Source organism: Panicum hallii, chromosome 1, assembly GCF_002211085.1.
Source record: "Panicum hallii strain FIL2 chromosome 1, PHallii_v3.1, whole genome shotgun sequence".
Lineage (NCBI taxonomy): Eukaryota > Viridiplantae > Streptophyta > Magnoliopsida > Poales > Poaceae > Panicum > Panicum hallii.
Genome location: NC_038042.1, coordinates 8803665 through 8818328, shown reverse-complemented (window position 1 = coordinate 8818328; position 14664 = coordinate 8803665). Strand labels below are relative to the sequence as shown.

Sequence of the window (14664 nt, the reverse complement as noted above, 5' to 3'; positions counted from 1 at the left end):
TGGCCCATAAGCCTCCAACCTCCCAGTGGGCCCACTGCCCAGTGTACTGAACTGCTTTAGCCCGTTAGACACTGGCCTGTGGCCTCGTCGTCGTCCTCCTCGAGGAGCCGCCGCCGCCGCCGCCGCCGCTGGCTGCCGGAGATGGCGCGACGCGGCGCACAGCTCCTCGCGGCCCGTGGGATATCCTCGTCGCCGTGCCTAGCTCGTAGGCTCAAGCAAACAGGTGAGGCGCATCATTTTTCCTTATTCACTTATTTCGGTTCCTCTCTCGCTTTCGAGAAAGTGTGAAGAGCGTTAGCACCCTGGCTTATCGGTATGTGGGTGTGTTTAGAACTTGCTTTGCGTTTTGCATGGAGTTTTAGTGGCACTATTTGATCTAAGTGAGGTAGGATTTATAGAGCTCAGACGGAATTGAAAGCAGTGGTGGTAGTGGTGCTATGAAGTTGGGATGGATGCAGATTTGTGTTGTGGAAACATGCATTCAAATAGCTGCTGTATCTAAAAGTATAAAAACCATGGATACTTTTGAAATGTCACTGCAATACCTAACAGTATTAATGGCTAGTAACGAGTCAGCATATAGTATGTAGTAAAGTTGTGTTGTAGTTTGTTTATTTTTTGTTCCGTCGGAGTTCCTGGGGATTCACAACCACAAATTAATAATTGCAAAAGGAAAGATACAAGTTTAAATCAGAGTCAATGGATTATTGAGGTGGAAATACGTCTGTTGATATTTAGTAATGTATAGTGTGAACTTTGCTTTGTTATTAGTATGAACGAGGTCATTTCTATGTTCTAAAACTAACAGTAGTAGAGATCAATTAGAATGAATACCAAACAAACTTAGCTCGCAAGTTATCCTTCCAGATTAAACCGGAAGCTGAAGTGAGGTATTAATTTGACTCGCATTTCATTATTATTTGTAGTTTTAAGCAAAAACTTCTTTTGTAATGATGTCCAAAATGTCACATATTTGCTGATGTTTTTCCCCCTTGTTTGAACACTCTGATTTGTTTGCTTTCAGAAAGTGAGATTGTTCGGATGTTTCATCCTCCAGTTCGTCAGTGTGAGGAGCCAATAGCAACCATTGGGCCAAGATACACACACTCTGTTCGTGTCTTGGATGAGAGGTTCATTAGGATCCTCAAGATTTTCAAGTGGGGCCCTGATGCTGAAAAGGCACTGGAGGTTCTCATGCTTAGAGTTGATCACTGGTTGGTACGAGAGGTTATGAAAACTGATGTTGGGGTCAATGTGAAGATGCAGTTCTTCAGATGGGCTGCAAAGAGGAGGAATTATGAGCATGATACATCCACATACATGGCGTTGATACGTTGTTTGGATGTAGTAGAGCAGTATGGTGAGATGTGGAAGATGATCCAAGAAATGGTACGCAATCCCATTTGTGTTGTCACCCCGACAGAGCTGTCAGAGGTAATTCGGATGCTGGGGAATGCTAAGATGATCAGCAAGGCAATTGCAATCTTCTACCAAATCAAAGCACGGAAGTGTCAGCCAACGGCACAGGCATATAACAGCATGATAATAATGTTGATGCATGAAGGGCAATATGAGAAAGTCCATGAACTATACAATGAGATGAGCAATGAGGGTCATTGCTTCCCGGACACTGTGACATACAGTGCACTGATTTTTGCTTTCTGCAAACTCGGTCGCCGTGATTCAGCAATTCGGCTGTTGAATGAGATGAAGGAGAATGGAATGCAGCCAACTGCTAAGATATATACCATGTTAATAGCTTTGTTCTTCAAATTGGACGATGTTCATGGAGCATTAAGTTTGTTTGAAGAGATGATGTGTCAGTATTGCCAGCCAGATGTGTTTACTTACACTGAGTTGATCAGAGGCCTTGGTAAATCCGGGAGAATAGATGAAGCGTATCACTTCTTCCATGAAATGCAGCGGGAAGGCTGCAGGCCAGACACAGTTGTTATGAATAATATGATAAATTTCTTAGGGAAGGCTGGTCGTTTGGATGATGCTATTAAGCTGTTTCAGGAGATGGAAACGTTGCGGTGCATTCCTAGTGTTGTGACATACAATACAATAATGAAAGCACTTTTTGAATCAAAATCTCATGCTTCTGAGGTTCCATCGTGGTTTGAGAGAATGAAGGGAAATGGAATCCCCCCTAGTTCATTCACCTATTCTATCCTGATTGACGGATTCTGCAAAACCAACAGGACAGAGAAGGCCATGATGCTACTGGAGGAGATGGATGAAAAGGGCTTCCCTCCATGTCCTGCGGCATATTGCAGCCTGATTGATGCTCTTGGAAAAGCTAAGCGCTATGATCTTGCCTGTGAGCTTTTTCAGGAACTAAAAGAAAACTGTGGCACCTCCAGTTCTCGGGTATATGCAGTGATGATAAAACATTTAGGAAAGGCGGGACGGCTTGATGATGCTATAAATATGTTTGAGGAAATGAATCAACTTGGTTGTACTCCTGATGTTTATGCTTACAATGCTCTCATGTCCGGATTAGCAAGAAAGGGCATGCTTGACGAAGCTCTTACTACAATGAGAAGAATGCAAGAGCATGGGTGTATTCCTGATATCAACTCCTACAATATTATCCTGAATGGTCTGGCAAAAACAGGTGGACCTCATCGTGCTATGGAGATGCTTGCTAACATGAAACAGTCTGCAATAAGACCTGATGCTGTCTCTTATAATACTGTCCTTGGTGCTTTGAGTCATGCTGGCATGTTTGAGGAGGCAGCAAAGTTGATGAAAGAGATGAATACATTGGGGTTCGAGTATGATCTTATTACATATTCATCTATACTTGAGGCTATTGGAAATGTTGATCATGAATAAACTGGCGAACTTTGCTGACGGGCACTAGATGAGTGTTGATTGTGATCCACAAAGCAACTAATCAAGGCTTCTTTGTTCTTGAAAAATGATTCTTTGAAAAAGCCTTACCTGTTGACATATGTCAAAAGATGTCCATCCTGTGCTTAGGTAAATTGTTGATGCAAAATATTGAAGATAGCAACTGATCAAACTGTGAAGGTGTGTAATTGTGGAATTCACTACTTTGCTAACAAGGCATCAGGCCTCCCGTATTATCCAGTCGTGTTTATGATTCAATATCTTTAGCTTCCTCTCTAATCCTAAGAACTTGAACGTTATTGTTTTCTTATATGAGGTTATTGTTTTCTTATATGATTGGTTCCAGCAATAACTTCCTGAAAGGTTTGAGATCAGTGAAGCACAAGCCTAACTACTGTATATTGAGATATTTCTTCAGCAATCCACGTCCACATGTGACACATTCCTGAAGTCCTGGTAGGTGTTACTTTGAACAACTAACATTTTCAAGTCAATCATTCTCATTTTCTAGTTCCTGAAGCCCTGGTAGGTGTTACTTTGCACAACTCTAATATTTTCAAGTCAATCATTCTATTACAGTGAAAGAAAAATATGGACCACTTAGTTATCACACATCTCTCTTGTGCAGCCATATCCTGGATTTTGTACATGGACAAGTCCTGATGTCCTTTTAATGTTGCACTGCTGAAACCAACTTAACTATTTTCAGTTACGACTCAAATGGGGCCAACGTCTGAAGTCTGGACTTCCGTTGCATCATGGTAGCATCTAAAGCATGTAAAGAAGGATTTCACCAGAAGACAATGTAGAGCAAGAAGGCATGTTTAGGATTAACACTATTCTGGAGCCATATGAAGCTGCATACTTAATTATAATGCTATGATGCTGGAGTGCTTTCCGCTTAATAATACCAGCAAAGAGTCTTTCAGAGTCAAGTTACGGCACCTAGGATCCATACTTGTAGTTGTAACCTGAGATCCAGAGGCGAGATATGGTTGAAATTGTACTAATACACTATGATTATAGTGGGCGACCTCTTACTGCTGCATCTCTAGGTGTGCGCAAGCATCAGTGCTTAAGATTTTTTTATCTCCTGCGTGGAAAGGGAACTAACTCTGATAGTCTTGATACTCTGATAGTCTTAATCCTTGTGCATTTGGTTTGGAGTAATGGAGATGCCCTGATACTCTGATAGTCTTTGGTGGTTTTTGAGATTGCAGTATAAACTGTGCCTCCCCTGTATGTTGTCCTTGCCATTCTCTAATAAGAATGTTTATTTTTTGAGATGTACTCTCTCCGTCCTAAAAAGAATGTTCTCAGAAAATTTCAGACATGTTACTCAATCCTAAGAAATGACATTGTTACCCCTAATTATTATAGCAATTGTGATTGAAAACCATGTTGTTCATTTGTTTTTCTAAATTCTCAATAAATACATATGCATTGGAACTAGAAAAGTAGAATCTATTAAGTATTTGATTGGTTCTATGTGCTTTTCTATACATTTTTTTAGCTTTAATTAGATGGATCTTACTACAAGGTAAAGAAACACTCTTTGTGGGGATAAATTTTAAAGGCTAAAACAAGTCTTTTTGATATGGAAGAAGTATATGGATACGTTTATGCACTTGGCTGCTTGAGCACAGCTCAACGGCATGTGACCAATCTTATCTTTTTAGAAAGTTATTAATGTCATCATCACAGGCCAGGTCCGTGCATTTGTTCCTGAACATGGCCGCACCGGGGCCAGCTAATGGGGTTAGGATGTGCCGTGCCGTGAAGGAATGGTAAAGGGAACTGATGGTGTAAATTTTAGTTACCATTCATGTCGTCAATTACCTCAACTGTTTTTGCATCTCCTACACACTGAAAAGGCAGACATTAAGTCTGAATGTTTGGTTCACCTAATGCGTGCTATCGCTGTAGAAATCCAGTTTTGACAGAAATGCAGTACTGGTATGTACAGATGCCAAACCTTTTTAGAAGATCTGGAAATAAACTGAAGGATTGAATGAACTACTAGTACTGAAGAAATGTTTTGTCTTACTTTTCTCTAGACAGGCAACAATTTGGCAACGAATGTATATACACAGGTTATCCTCACTAGGAAATAATATAGGAACTAAGAGAACTACATGCATTTAGTGCTACACAGCTACTGGAGGCCACCAATCTAGCAATGAATAGATTATAGATACAACAGAAAGAATAGCCAAAAATGTTGAAGAATTTTGGAGACAATAACATAATCTTTTGGATACTAGCCTGAGATCTTCAATAGAAACATATCGAATTTGCAAGTCACTGCAACTGCTGTTGTCTGGAGATCTGCTGAAGCCCTGCTTCCAGGTCTTCCAACGTGATTGTGATCATTGTATCAGCATCGATGCAGTTGAAATCAAGGCGTAGGTCCAGGTTCTCACGGGCATTGATGAGCAGCGTGTCTACAAGGCCTCCATTCATCTGTTTCCGCCGCTCTTCGGTGGTCTCTCTGCCAATCAGCTCTCCAATGACCTCAATGCTGCAGCTTGGGTGCAGCTTGAACCCATAAAGTAAGCTGCTCTCAGTGGGGTTCTTCATCTTCATATGTAGGATCTCTGCTAGTTCTGTCGTGCTGAAATCATCGAAATAGAAGAATTTCGTGACTCTCCTACAGAAGCCATCATTCGAGGCGATGACACGCTTCATTGGCTCACAGTACCCAGCAAATATGACAACTATCTTGCCACTGTCCATTACAGACATTATCTCCTCCAAGGCTTCTAAACCATAATCCTTGTCATCAGATTTTTGCATTGGTATCAACCTGTAAGCTTCATCCACGAAAAGAATACCTCCCTCAGCATCCTGTAACTGTTGAGATGCGATCATGGTAGCAATAAATTAGGTATGATATAACACGTAAAATATCAAGTTCAAAATTTGTTCCACGGTTCCCTTAAACTGAAAACCGTGCAATTGAGAACCTTTCTGACAAGAGAGGGGAGAAATACCTTCCTCCTAGTCTTTGGTCCAGTATGCCCCACAAATTCTCCAACAAGATCAGTTCGCTGAACTTCGGTAACTTTGTCGGTGGGGAGAACTCCAACCATATGAAGCAGCTTTCCAAGAATTCGAGCAACCATAGTTTTACCTGCAACAGACATTGAAATATTATAAACAGAGGATTGATGTTTCCGGCAACTATATCTACCTAAGCTTGCATTCTAGTGAAAATGTTCCCAGACTTTACAAACATGTTTAGCCAAACTTCAAGGCAAATGCTTCCAGTTCACATCTGAAGCAAGAGCTCCCTATCAGATGTTCAGTAACACATAGCTGATTCTAATTGTACCATACTAATCCAATTCACCGTTGGGCAACAATATAACAGTATTACCATAATGATAGGCCATGGCATTGCTTTTGATCATTAATCAAATTAAACAGACAATGGTAACAGAAAAAAAAGGTGTCTTTTTGTGAAAAGTTTTACCAGTTCCTGGATTGCCAAGAAATGCCATATGAGGAGCTCTTCTGCTAGCAATCCCTAAGCCCATAGCCCGTCGCTTCTCATCAAAAAGCATTCCCCTTGCCCATCGACGTAATTGCATTTTTAGCTCTTGCAGTCCAACAATTTGTGATATCGCCTCTTCAAACTCTGACATTGCTTTCCCTTCGCGGCATGAAATGAGGGCTTTCCGTTTTCTTTGCTCCTCCATATGACGACTGAGGAGCTTCAGCAACTTCTCACTACCCTCTCCTCCTGGAATATGATTTAAGGGCATTTTGCCTTCCTATTGGCAAGATGTGATAACAAAGGTCACCAGATTGTTAATTTTAATATGATTTTAAATAAGTAACTAAAACCATTACAGTGAATCAAGTAGTACATCATCTTTTGCAAAGCAATCCGCATTGTAGCTGAGCAACACGCTGACGGTGCTGCAATCTCCAGCTTGAAGTGCGTGCCAGACAGCCAAATGCAATGGTGTCATGCCGTTCTGCATCAGCATGATTTGAGCATAACAAAATTGTGCATGCATTACCAAATAAAAAAAATGAAATGAAACAGATATATCATACGTTGGCTTTGGCTTCTATGTGTGCACCACGTTCAAGAAGTAGATTTGTTGACTCACAACAACTATTTTTCACTGCCATATGCAGAGGAGTCTCACCATACTGTCAAACAATGGAATATTTAGTTTAGGAAATAAGCTCATTGCGTGAAAGAAGTGTGGCAGAGGACACAACCAGATGTAAAAGAAATGTGGCGATTTGAGTACCATGTTCTTTGCCTCCAGATCAACCATTTCAGTACCTTGCCAGTTAAGCAAGAACTTGACTATTTCTGTATTGTTGTAGCCAGCAGCAACATGAAGTGGTGTTTGACACATCTGCAAATTATATTTCAAAGAGAAGATAAGTAAGATGGCACAATTATCATAGCCATCTTTTCGGCAGTAAACGACTAGTTGCCTTGGTAAGGCAATTAAAGCAGCAATTGCTAGCAAATAAAATCATGCTCATGCACCACGGCTGGTCGGCGGCACAGGATATCCAATTTAATCAGGTCACAAAACAGAAATGTCAAATCAACAAATGCAACGCGGTAAAAGGGGATATGAAAGCAACCCCTGAAATGGCCACAGAGAAGTTTAAATGGAGAATCAAAACAAAGCATACCAGACAACTTTAATCTTGACAAATCTTGAGAGCGAGTGGGGGCTTACCGAAATAGGGAAATTTTTTAAACAAGACCGCAGAAATCAAGATAACACAACAAAGATACCCATCCCAATCTATCTAGTATCATCTTCTTGGCCCAGAAAGCATCAAAACGGGCAGAAACAAAAAGGAACCAGCAGAGAAACACATCGGTTATACAACGGAGCAAATGAGCAATTAAGCTATCAGGAGGGAACGCCAGCTAAGCACAGGAGCAAACAAAGTCCCAGAAATCAGTTCCAAGAAAAGGACTAGAAAACACAATACCAAAAGGCGGATTGGCCAAAGCCGCCGGGACGAAATCCAAGAACCGGCTCAAGAAAACCAAGCTAGGATTACACAATCCCGAGCAAACTCACATTTCTACACCCAACAAGATCACTTCCTCATCACGAATCTAATACGCTCACCCCTCACAGCAGGCATCAAGAACCATGAAACCGACCAAAGATCGCACTTTTTTCCCTTCAAGCAAAGCAAAGAAGCAGGGGGCGCCTCACGTACTACGGGATTCTTATCGTTGAGGAGGGCAGGGTTCTCCCGCAGCATCCTCTGGACGCCGGAGAGGTCGCCGGCGCGCGCGACGCCGTGGATGGTCTCGATCTTGGCCGGCCGCTGCCTCGGGACCCCATTCTGGCTCCCCGGCATCTCCTCCCTCCCCCTCTTGTGGACCTCCACGGCTCCACCTCCGTGTGTGTGCGCCCGCGTGAGCGCTCTCCGTGTGTGTGAGAGTGAGGAGCCGTCGAGGAGGAGGAAGAAAGGGAGGCGACGGCGAGGCCGTGAAGAGGATGGGCCGACGGGGACCGGTCCTTTCGCTGTTACTCGCCTTTTAAAAATAGTCGCTTTTTTCCGCATTGATTTTTTTTCTTATTTTGGTTTAATTTTAGATTTTCTTGCTTTATTTTTGGCATGTATCCCGGATTATCTGCTTTCATTTGTTGAGGAAGAAAACCGTTTCCTTGCTTTTCCTCCTTTTTCACATGCAAAAGTGAATGCTTTCTTTTTATTTTGCCTCTAATGCTCTTGCACTTTCGGGTGTTCTCTATCTTACCAAAATACTTCAAACTGTGTTTCTAAGTATTGTTTTCCTTGGTTATGGAGATAACTCAATCATGTTAGAAATTGTTTCAAGTTAATTTGGTTTGTTCCGGAAACACCAAGACAGGTTGCTCGACCAATTTTTAAGCAATTATTAACTGCTAAAAGTTTCTTGAGGTTCTAAAATAAGTCAATCGATCTTTGTTATTGTTCACCATGACAAACTTTCTTTGGGTTCGAAAAGAATATTTTTGGTTGGCAAAAGAGGGTTTTACAAGACAACATGATTCATGAGTTAAAGTTGCAATCCTCAACACCATAAACTACAGGAGCTGCACCGGCTGATTGCATATATTTGTTTTTTAAACCCTTGTTCAGCTAGGGAAGCCAAGAATAGTTTGCCAACGAATTATATATATTTCCTTCAAAAAAAAAGCAACTCTCGCATCTTCTAGAGAAGTTAAACAATTTCAATTTGATCAGATTTATATAAATAGTATTAATATTTATATTATAAAATAAATATTATTAGATTAATTATATAATATATTTTCATACTAAATTTATTTGGAGATATAAATGTTAGTAATTTATTGTATAAATTTGGTTAGATTTAAAGTAGTTTGATTCACGGGGACACGAGAGTTGTATTATTTTTAAGTACCGAGGGAGTATATGATAATTTAAAAGTCTAGATCTTCCTTGAGAATTCCTTGAGACAAAAAAAATACGTACTAGTCTAGATCTGCTGCGATAATAAGGAACTTTTGACTGGCGAGGACCTTGGCTTTACCCCGTCCGGCGAGACCAGACCACTAGACCAGGATGGATTGGTGTCGGTGGGCGAGCACGTGGGGGAGCTGCGTCGCACAGCCTGTCTCTGATGGACGGACGCGGCTGCTCGTTCGCTGTCAGCCCTGGCCGCGCGTCCAGTATTCCAGTCCACAGCCAGCCCACCAGAATTCATGGCCGGCGGCGGTGGGCAGTAGCGAGACAGTGACAGTGGCCACCACGACCACGGGCTGCGCGAGCTATTTTTTCCGAATAAAATACTTACTGCATCTCAAATTATAAATTATTTTAATTTTTCTAAATATATAAATTTTGCTATCCATCTAAGTGTTCATTATGTTCAAATCTCTACCTATTTCTAAAGAGGTGATTATTTTTCTAGTCCGTCATTAACTTTAGGGTGTGTTCGTTTCCTAGGGTCTAAATTTTAGAGAGATCACATCAAAGAGAATCTTGTCATTTAGAAGTATTAAATAAAATCTAATTACAAAACTAATTGCAGAATCCCAGGGCTAATTCGCGAGACGAATCTAATGAGGTATATTAGTCCATGATTAGCGGATGATTACTGTAGCATCACTGTGGCAAATTATGGACTAATTAGGTTCATTAAATTTGTCTCGCGAATTAGCACCCATCTGTGCAAAAAGTTTTATAAACAGATTTTATTTATGTGATGGGTCTAAAGTTTAGAGGGGAGGAAACGAACACACCCTTAGTCCATTAACTTTTTACCGGATCGAGATTGAATTGATATTATCTTATCTTATCTTCATCCTCTATAAACTTCTTATCGAACAATCTATGAACTATACTAAAATCCTAGCCATCTTCATCCTCTCCTAACCAAGTTGCTGTCGTTCGTCGGCATCGCCACCTCTGTTCAAGCTGAGCGAGGATGAGGACATAACCTCTCACTCGCACGGAATAGCTCGAGCCATAAAACCTGCGACACGGGATATGGGAACACATTACAAGTTATACGACCACTCTATTTTTGGAAAGGCTGCAATACACGACAAAACAAGTTTTCTCTTATAGCAAAAAAAAACAGCTGGTGCTGCTTCTTTCCCGCGTGTAGACTTGCACTGGGCAGAGCACATGCTGGCAGATGGCCTACTCATTTTTCTGTTAGAACAATCTGCCAGCTCTTCTGACCTGAAATGTCATCGCTTCTTCACTAAAAAGGCAAAATAGCTAGCTTCTGGACATCGCTGCTTGCTGGATGAAGATGACGGCCAGGTATGAGGAGAGGGGCACGCAGTGGCCCAGATCATACAAGTCTTTTGACTCTTTATAGTGAAACTGAAATATTCTGGATTTAGATTATTGCCGGGCAAAATGGCCAACATCACAACAAAATTTGGGACCAATCAGGCCCCGATTTGGAGGTGGGAGTTATACCCACAAAACACACTGGTAGATAAGCATAGGGTATCTGCTTCGGTCCTTGTTTCCCATGCGTGTGTGTGTTGCTCACCCGTAAAGTTGCATCTTATCCCCGCTTTGTCAGCTACGGAGATTCGGAAATGTGAGGCCTTCTTTCTTGCTCCACAACAGACAAGAAGCAGGAGCAATTGAAAAGAAGATCAACAAACCTGTAAAGAGATTAAAAAACTGTCAAGAACACTGAACCTCATGCTGATGACAAAGGCGGGTAGGATCAAAGAGTTTCAAACCGAAATTGTCCACTGCACGACAGATCTAGATGCATTGCAGTTTGCTGAATGTTGATTGCACATTGTGATAGGGAGGGATAATATCTAGTACTAGTAATTGTAACAAATAAAAAAAGGAAGATGCTTGATAAAAAGTTGCCCAATGAAGTACAATATTTACCTATCAAGAACCATATTATTGCATTGTCACAAGTATATCGTTGCCTATTGAAATATATTGTTTTGCTTAATCTGGAATCATATTATTGCCTATTGAGGAAAAATTCCATACAATGCTTATGTAATAACCGCCAGAAAGCATAAATTTTGTAAATTGCTTCATGTGAACATTTAAATGCTATAGTTGGATAGTATTTAAATGTATTAAAATTTATTTAAACGTTGATGATGAACAACCAGTTTCAGACCTGTGAGATAAAAAAAAAGTCATCTATGCAGAAATGCAGAAAACTAATAGCTATGCAGAAAAAAGCTATCAGACATGCAGAAAAATAAACTGTGTAAAAGGAGATGGATCAGTAGTGAAAATTTAATTAAAAAAGGAACTGAAAAGCAAAAGCAGACCAGGAAGGTTATTTGTTGGTGCCATGAACCGATCACATGGCTTGTCCATCCACAAAATGAAACATCCAAAATCACATGATGGCATGATCCTTTAATTATATTTTGAAAATTCAGATTTCTCACTAGGTGATAGCATATTTGTTTAGTATGGTGACTTTGCCTACCACACAATAGGTAAGAAAAAAAAAAGCTATGTCGATTACTGAAATGGTGACAGTACAAACACCAGCGGACAACCCCAATTCATAAGAACTGAACATAAAGTGACATGCATCTATTTGGGATGAAAAACTAAATAATATCATGCAATCATATTAACTGGAACCCAATCGATTACATACCGGTAGTAACACACCATGGGCGGAGATAAAGCAAGTTAATGATATCAATCAGCAAAATGAATGTCCAAGAATTAGGGTGAGATATGCATTTCACTTCTAGCAATGTACACATGAAATTGCTAAATCAGAACACAAAAAATTGTAAACCAAAAAGAATAATTTACCTGTTCATTAGCTTAAGTTGCCTACATGAAATCCAAAAAAAATGATTAGTAGGAACATTGAAAAAAAATGCTAGAATCAGACTGCAAAAGTGTTATAGTAAAATTACTAAAATACTTGATGATTTAGGAAAAGTTACCATTGCTGAATCATGGATTAGCTATGGAACATTAGGACAGAATAAAATGACTAGGCAATAGAAAAGACAAGGTTAGTGCCAACTGTTGCAGAGGTGTATTAGACATCTAAGCATGGGAGCCGACGACCATGGCAACTGTGAAGTGGCAGCCTCCATGAGGACCTCAAGATTTGGGGGCAGACCCAAATCTCTCTGTTGTCCACACCTTCTGCGCACTGCTAGCCTAGGGCTCTCTGATTTTCACTCCCTACTGCATCTGAAACATCAGAAAACAAACAAGGCATAGACCGGCAATAACGTCCTCATCGGAGATGTTGGCGATGGTAGCGCGGGTATCGAAGAAATGACGGGTGTAAAACCTCAAGGTCTCGTTCTGCTCCTGCTTGCACTAAAACAAGTCATAATGAGTACCTGCTCGAAGCATTATGACTATCTGCTCGAAGCATGGAGCCCTGAAATTTGTCGATGAAGACCCGCGTCAAGTCCTCCTAGGAGTCGATGGAATCTGCCTTGAGGCTTTCGAGCCATGTGAGTGGTGCTGGTTCTAAAACCATGGGGAAGTAGATGGCCATGGTGGTGTTGGAGCTGCTCGAGACTTCGATGGCTGTCGAGTAGCAACATAGCCATTGTTGTGGGTCCTGCTTGCCGTCGTGCTTGGTGATGCCAACGGGCTTGAACTCTCTCGAGTGCTTGTGTTGGGAGATCCTCTAAGTGAATGCTGGGAAGCGGTCACTGTCATCGCAGTTGCGGAATCCCTCGCCACGCTCCTGGCATCTTGAGTCGATGATGTTTCGGGCGTTGCGGCCGTTGTTGATGTACTCCCTCAAGACGCCTGTGGCCATGTCACGATGGGGCCTGTTGTGGCCTTGGCCTCCCGCGGGCTGGCCTCCGCCTGCGACTTGTTGGTTGCCTTGCCCGTGTGGGGGCTGATGGACCTCCTGATAGCCTCGGCCGCCCGCAGACTGTTGAGCATTCCGGTGGCCTCGGCTGCCCGCGGGCTGGTGGATCTCCTGGTGGTCGTGGCCGTTATGGCGGTCATTGTTCCTTCTGGGATTGGGTCCGCCTCCCGGTGTACGACTAGCCTGAGGAGCAATGCTTGCGCTCCTCGAGTGGCTGCGACAACGTACTGATGGCGTGGGATCTCGCTAGTCCAGCTGGATAAGCGCGCGTTGGGCAAGCTGAATCACCCTTGCGGTCTCGAGGTTCTGGGGTAGTCGCTGAAGCGAGATCGCGGCTTCAGCGATGTTCCTGATTGGGGTAGCATACTCGCAGTTAGCGGATGTCGTGAAAGCATCGTTGAGGTTGAACTGGGGGCGTTGTCGGGCACAGGCTTCTGTGTTCCGCCTGCATTTAGCTCGCTTGGTGTTTTTTGCCCTATGTGCCCTTCTACGCTCCTCGTCTTCATCTTGAGAGGCATCCGCAAGAGGGGAGTGCGTTGATGGGGTATAATCCGATCCTTTTGGAGGCTTTGTTTATGGTACTTGGCTAAGGTACCGCCTCATTCGGGAGGGTTATGACCACTGCGGCCTGAAACCTTAGTGAACCGTTGCAAGTTAGGGAATCTTTGTATAGGCCTCGTAGTAAATCCCTACCACTCATCTCGAAAGTGTTTAAGGGCCTTGCAAACCCGGGCATTAAGGGAATCACAAGTTGTGGGTAAAGTGTACAACATCTGTAGAGTCAAAACTGATATATCAGCCGTGCTTACAGTTAAGAGTAGCTTGGACCCTCACATGATAATTAAACTTAAAGATGATCTAAATTGATGTTCTTTATTTATATTATTGTTACTTATCTCTTTTACTTATTCAAAGGTTGGTATATACTTACATTTAGTTAATGCTTGCTAAATAAAATTTGGTCAACTAAAAATACTTATCGCAGTCAAATCATGTCAGTTTTTTTCTTAATTTTGCCCTTGCATGTAATATAATTTACTCCACTTGCTGAGTATCAACCATAAGTGTACTCATATTTGCTTTATTAAAACCAATGCTGCTCAGAACAAGATAATTATCTAAAGTTCCCTGAAGATTTTGAGGAGTTCCAGGCGTATGTTTCCCAGTCATCTGCCTGTGAAGTTGGAGTCCGCTGCCAATTTATATGTTTATTTATTCGCTTAAGCTTAAAATTTTTGGTCATGTAATAAAATATTATAAAACTCTCTTTCGTTATGACATTATTTCGAGTATACACTTGTAACGTTTATCATATGTGTGGAACTTGATCCTGGCGTATATATAAGGTGCATTTGGTTCCTTTTCAAAACCGGATGTGACACTAACTTGGGTGGCTCTACTGAATCTAAAGAGTTTAGGGACGTGCAGGTCCCCTGGGCGCACATCTAATGGGCTCCAACACGATGCACGGCCCAACGGAC

At 41.8% G+C, this 14664-nt stretch overlaps 2 protein-coding genes across 4 annotated transcripts; one reads left to right on the top strand and one right to left on the bottom strand.

The window, feature by feature from the left end:
- Positions 1–76: 76 nt before the first annotated feature.
- Positions 77–4143, top strand: LOC112882899 (pentatricopeptide repeat-containing protein At3g16010). 3 transcript variants are annotated; one of them, XM_025948093.1, is made up of 4 exons: positions 77–223; positions 1025–3039; positions 3206–3315; positions 3569–4143. In XM_025948093.1, exons 1-2 carry the CDS (start codon positions 142–144, stop codon positions 2839–2841), a joined length of 1899 nt encoding a protein of 632 aa, XP_025803878.1. In that variant the 5' UTR covers positions 77–141; the 3' UTR covers positions 2842–3039; positions 3206–3315; positions 3569–4143. The 3 variants fall into 3 exon arrangements, with proteins under 3 accessions (XP_025803878.1, XP_025803885.1, XP_025803892.1); XM_025948100.1 differs by having other exon boundaries at positions 3206–3384; positions 3488–4143; XM_025948107.1 differs by having other exon boundaries at positions 152–223; positions 1029–3039.
- Positions 4144–4882: 739 nt separating this feature from the next.
- LOC112882887 (protein CbxX, chromosomal) lies at positions 4883–8217 on the bottom strand. Its single transcript, XM_025948082.1, has 7 exons — positions 8074–8217; positions 7128–7238; positions 6925–7023; positions 6732–6842; positions 6335–6635; positions 5853–5992; positions 4883–5712 (listed from the first exon to the last, which is right to left on the bottom strand). The coding sequence occupies exons 1-7, from the start codon at positions 8215–8217 to the stop codon at positions 5161–5163; spliced, it is 1458 nt and encodes a 485-aa protein (XP_025803867.1). The 3' UTR covers positions 4883–5160.
- Positions 8218–14664: the final 6447 nt, after the last annotated feature.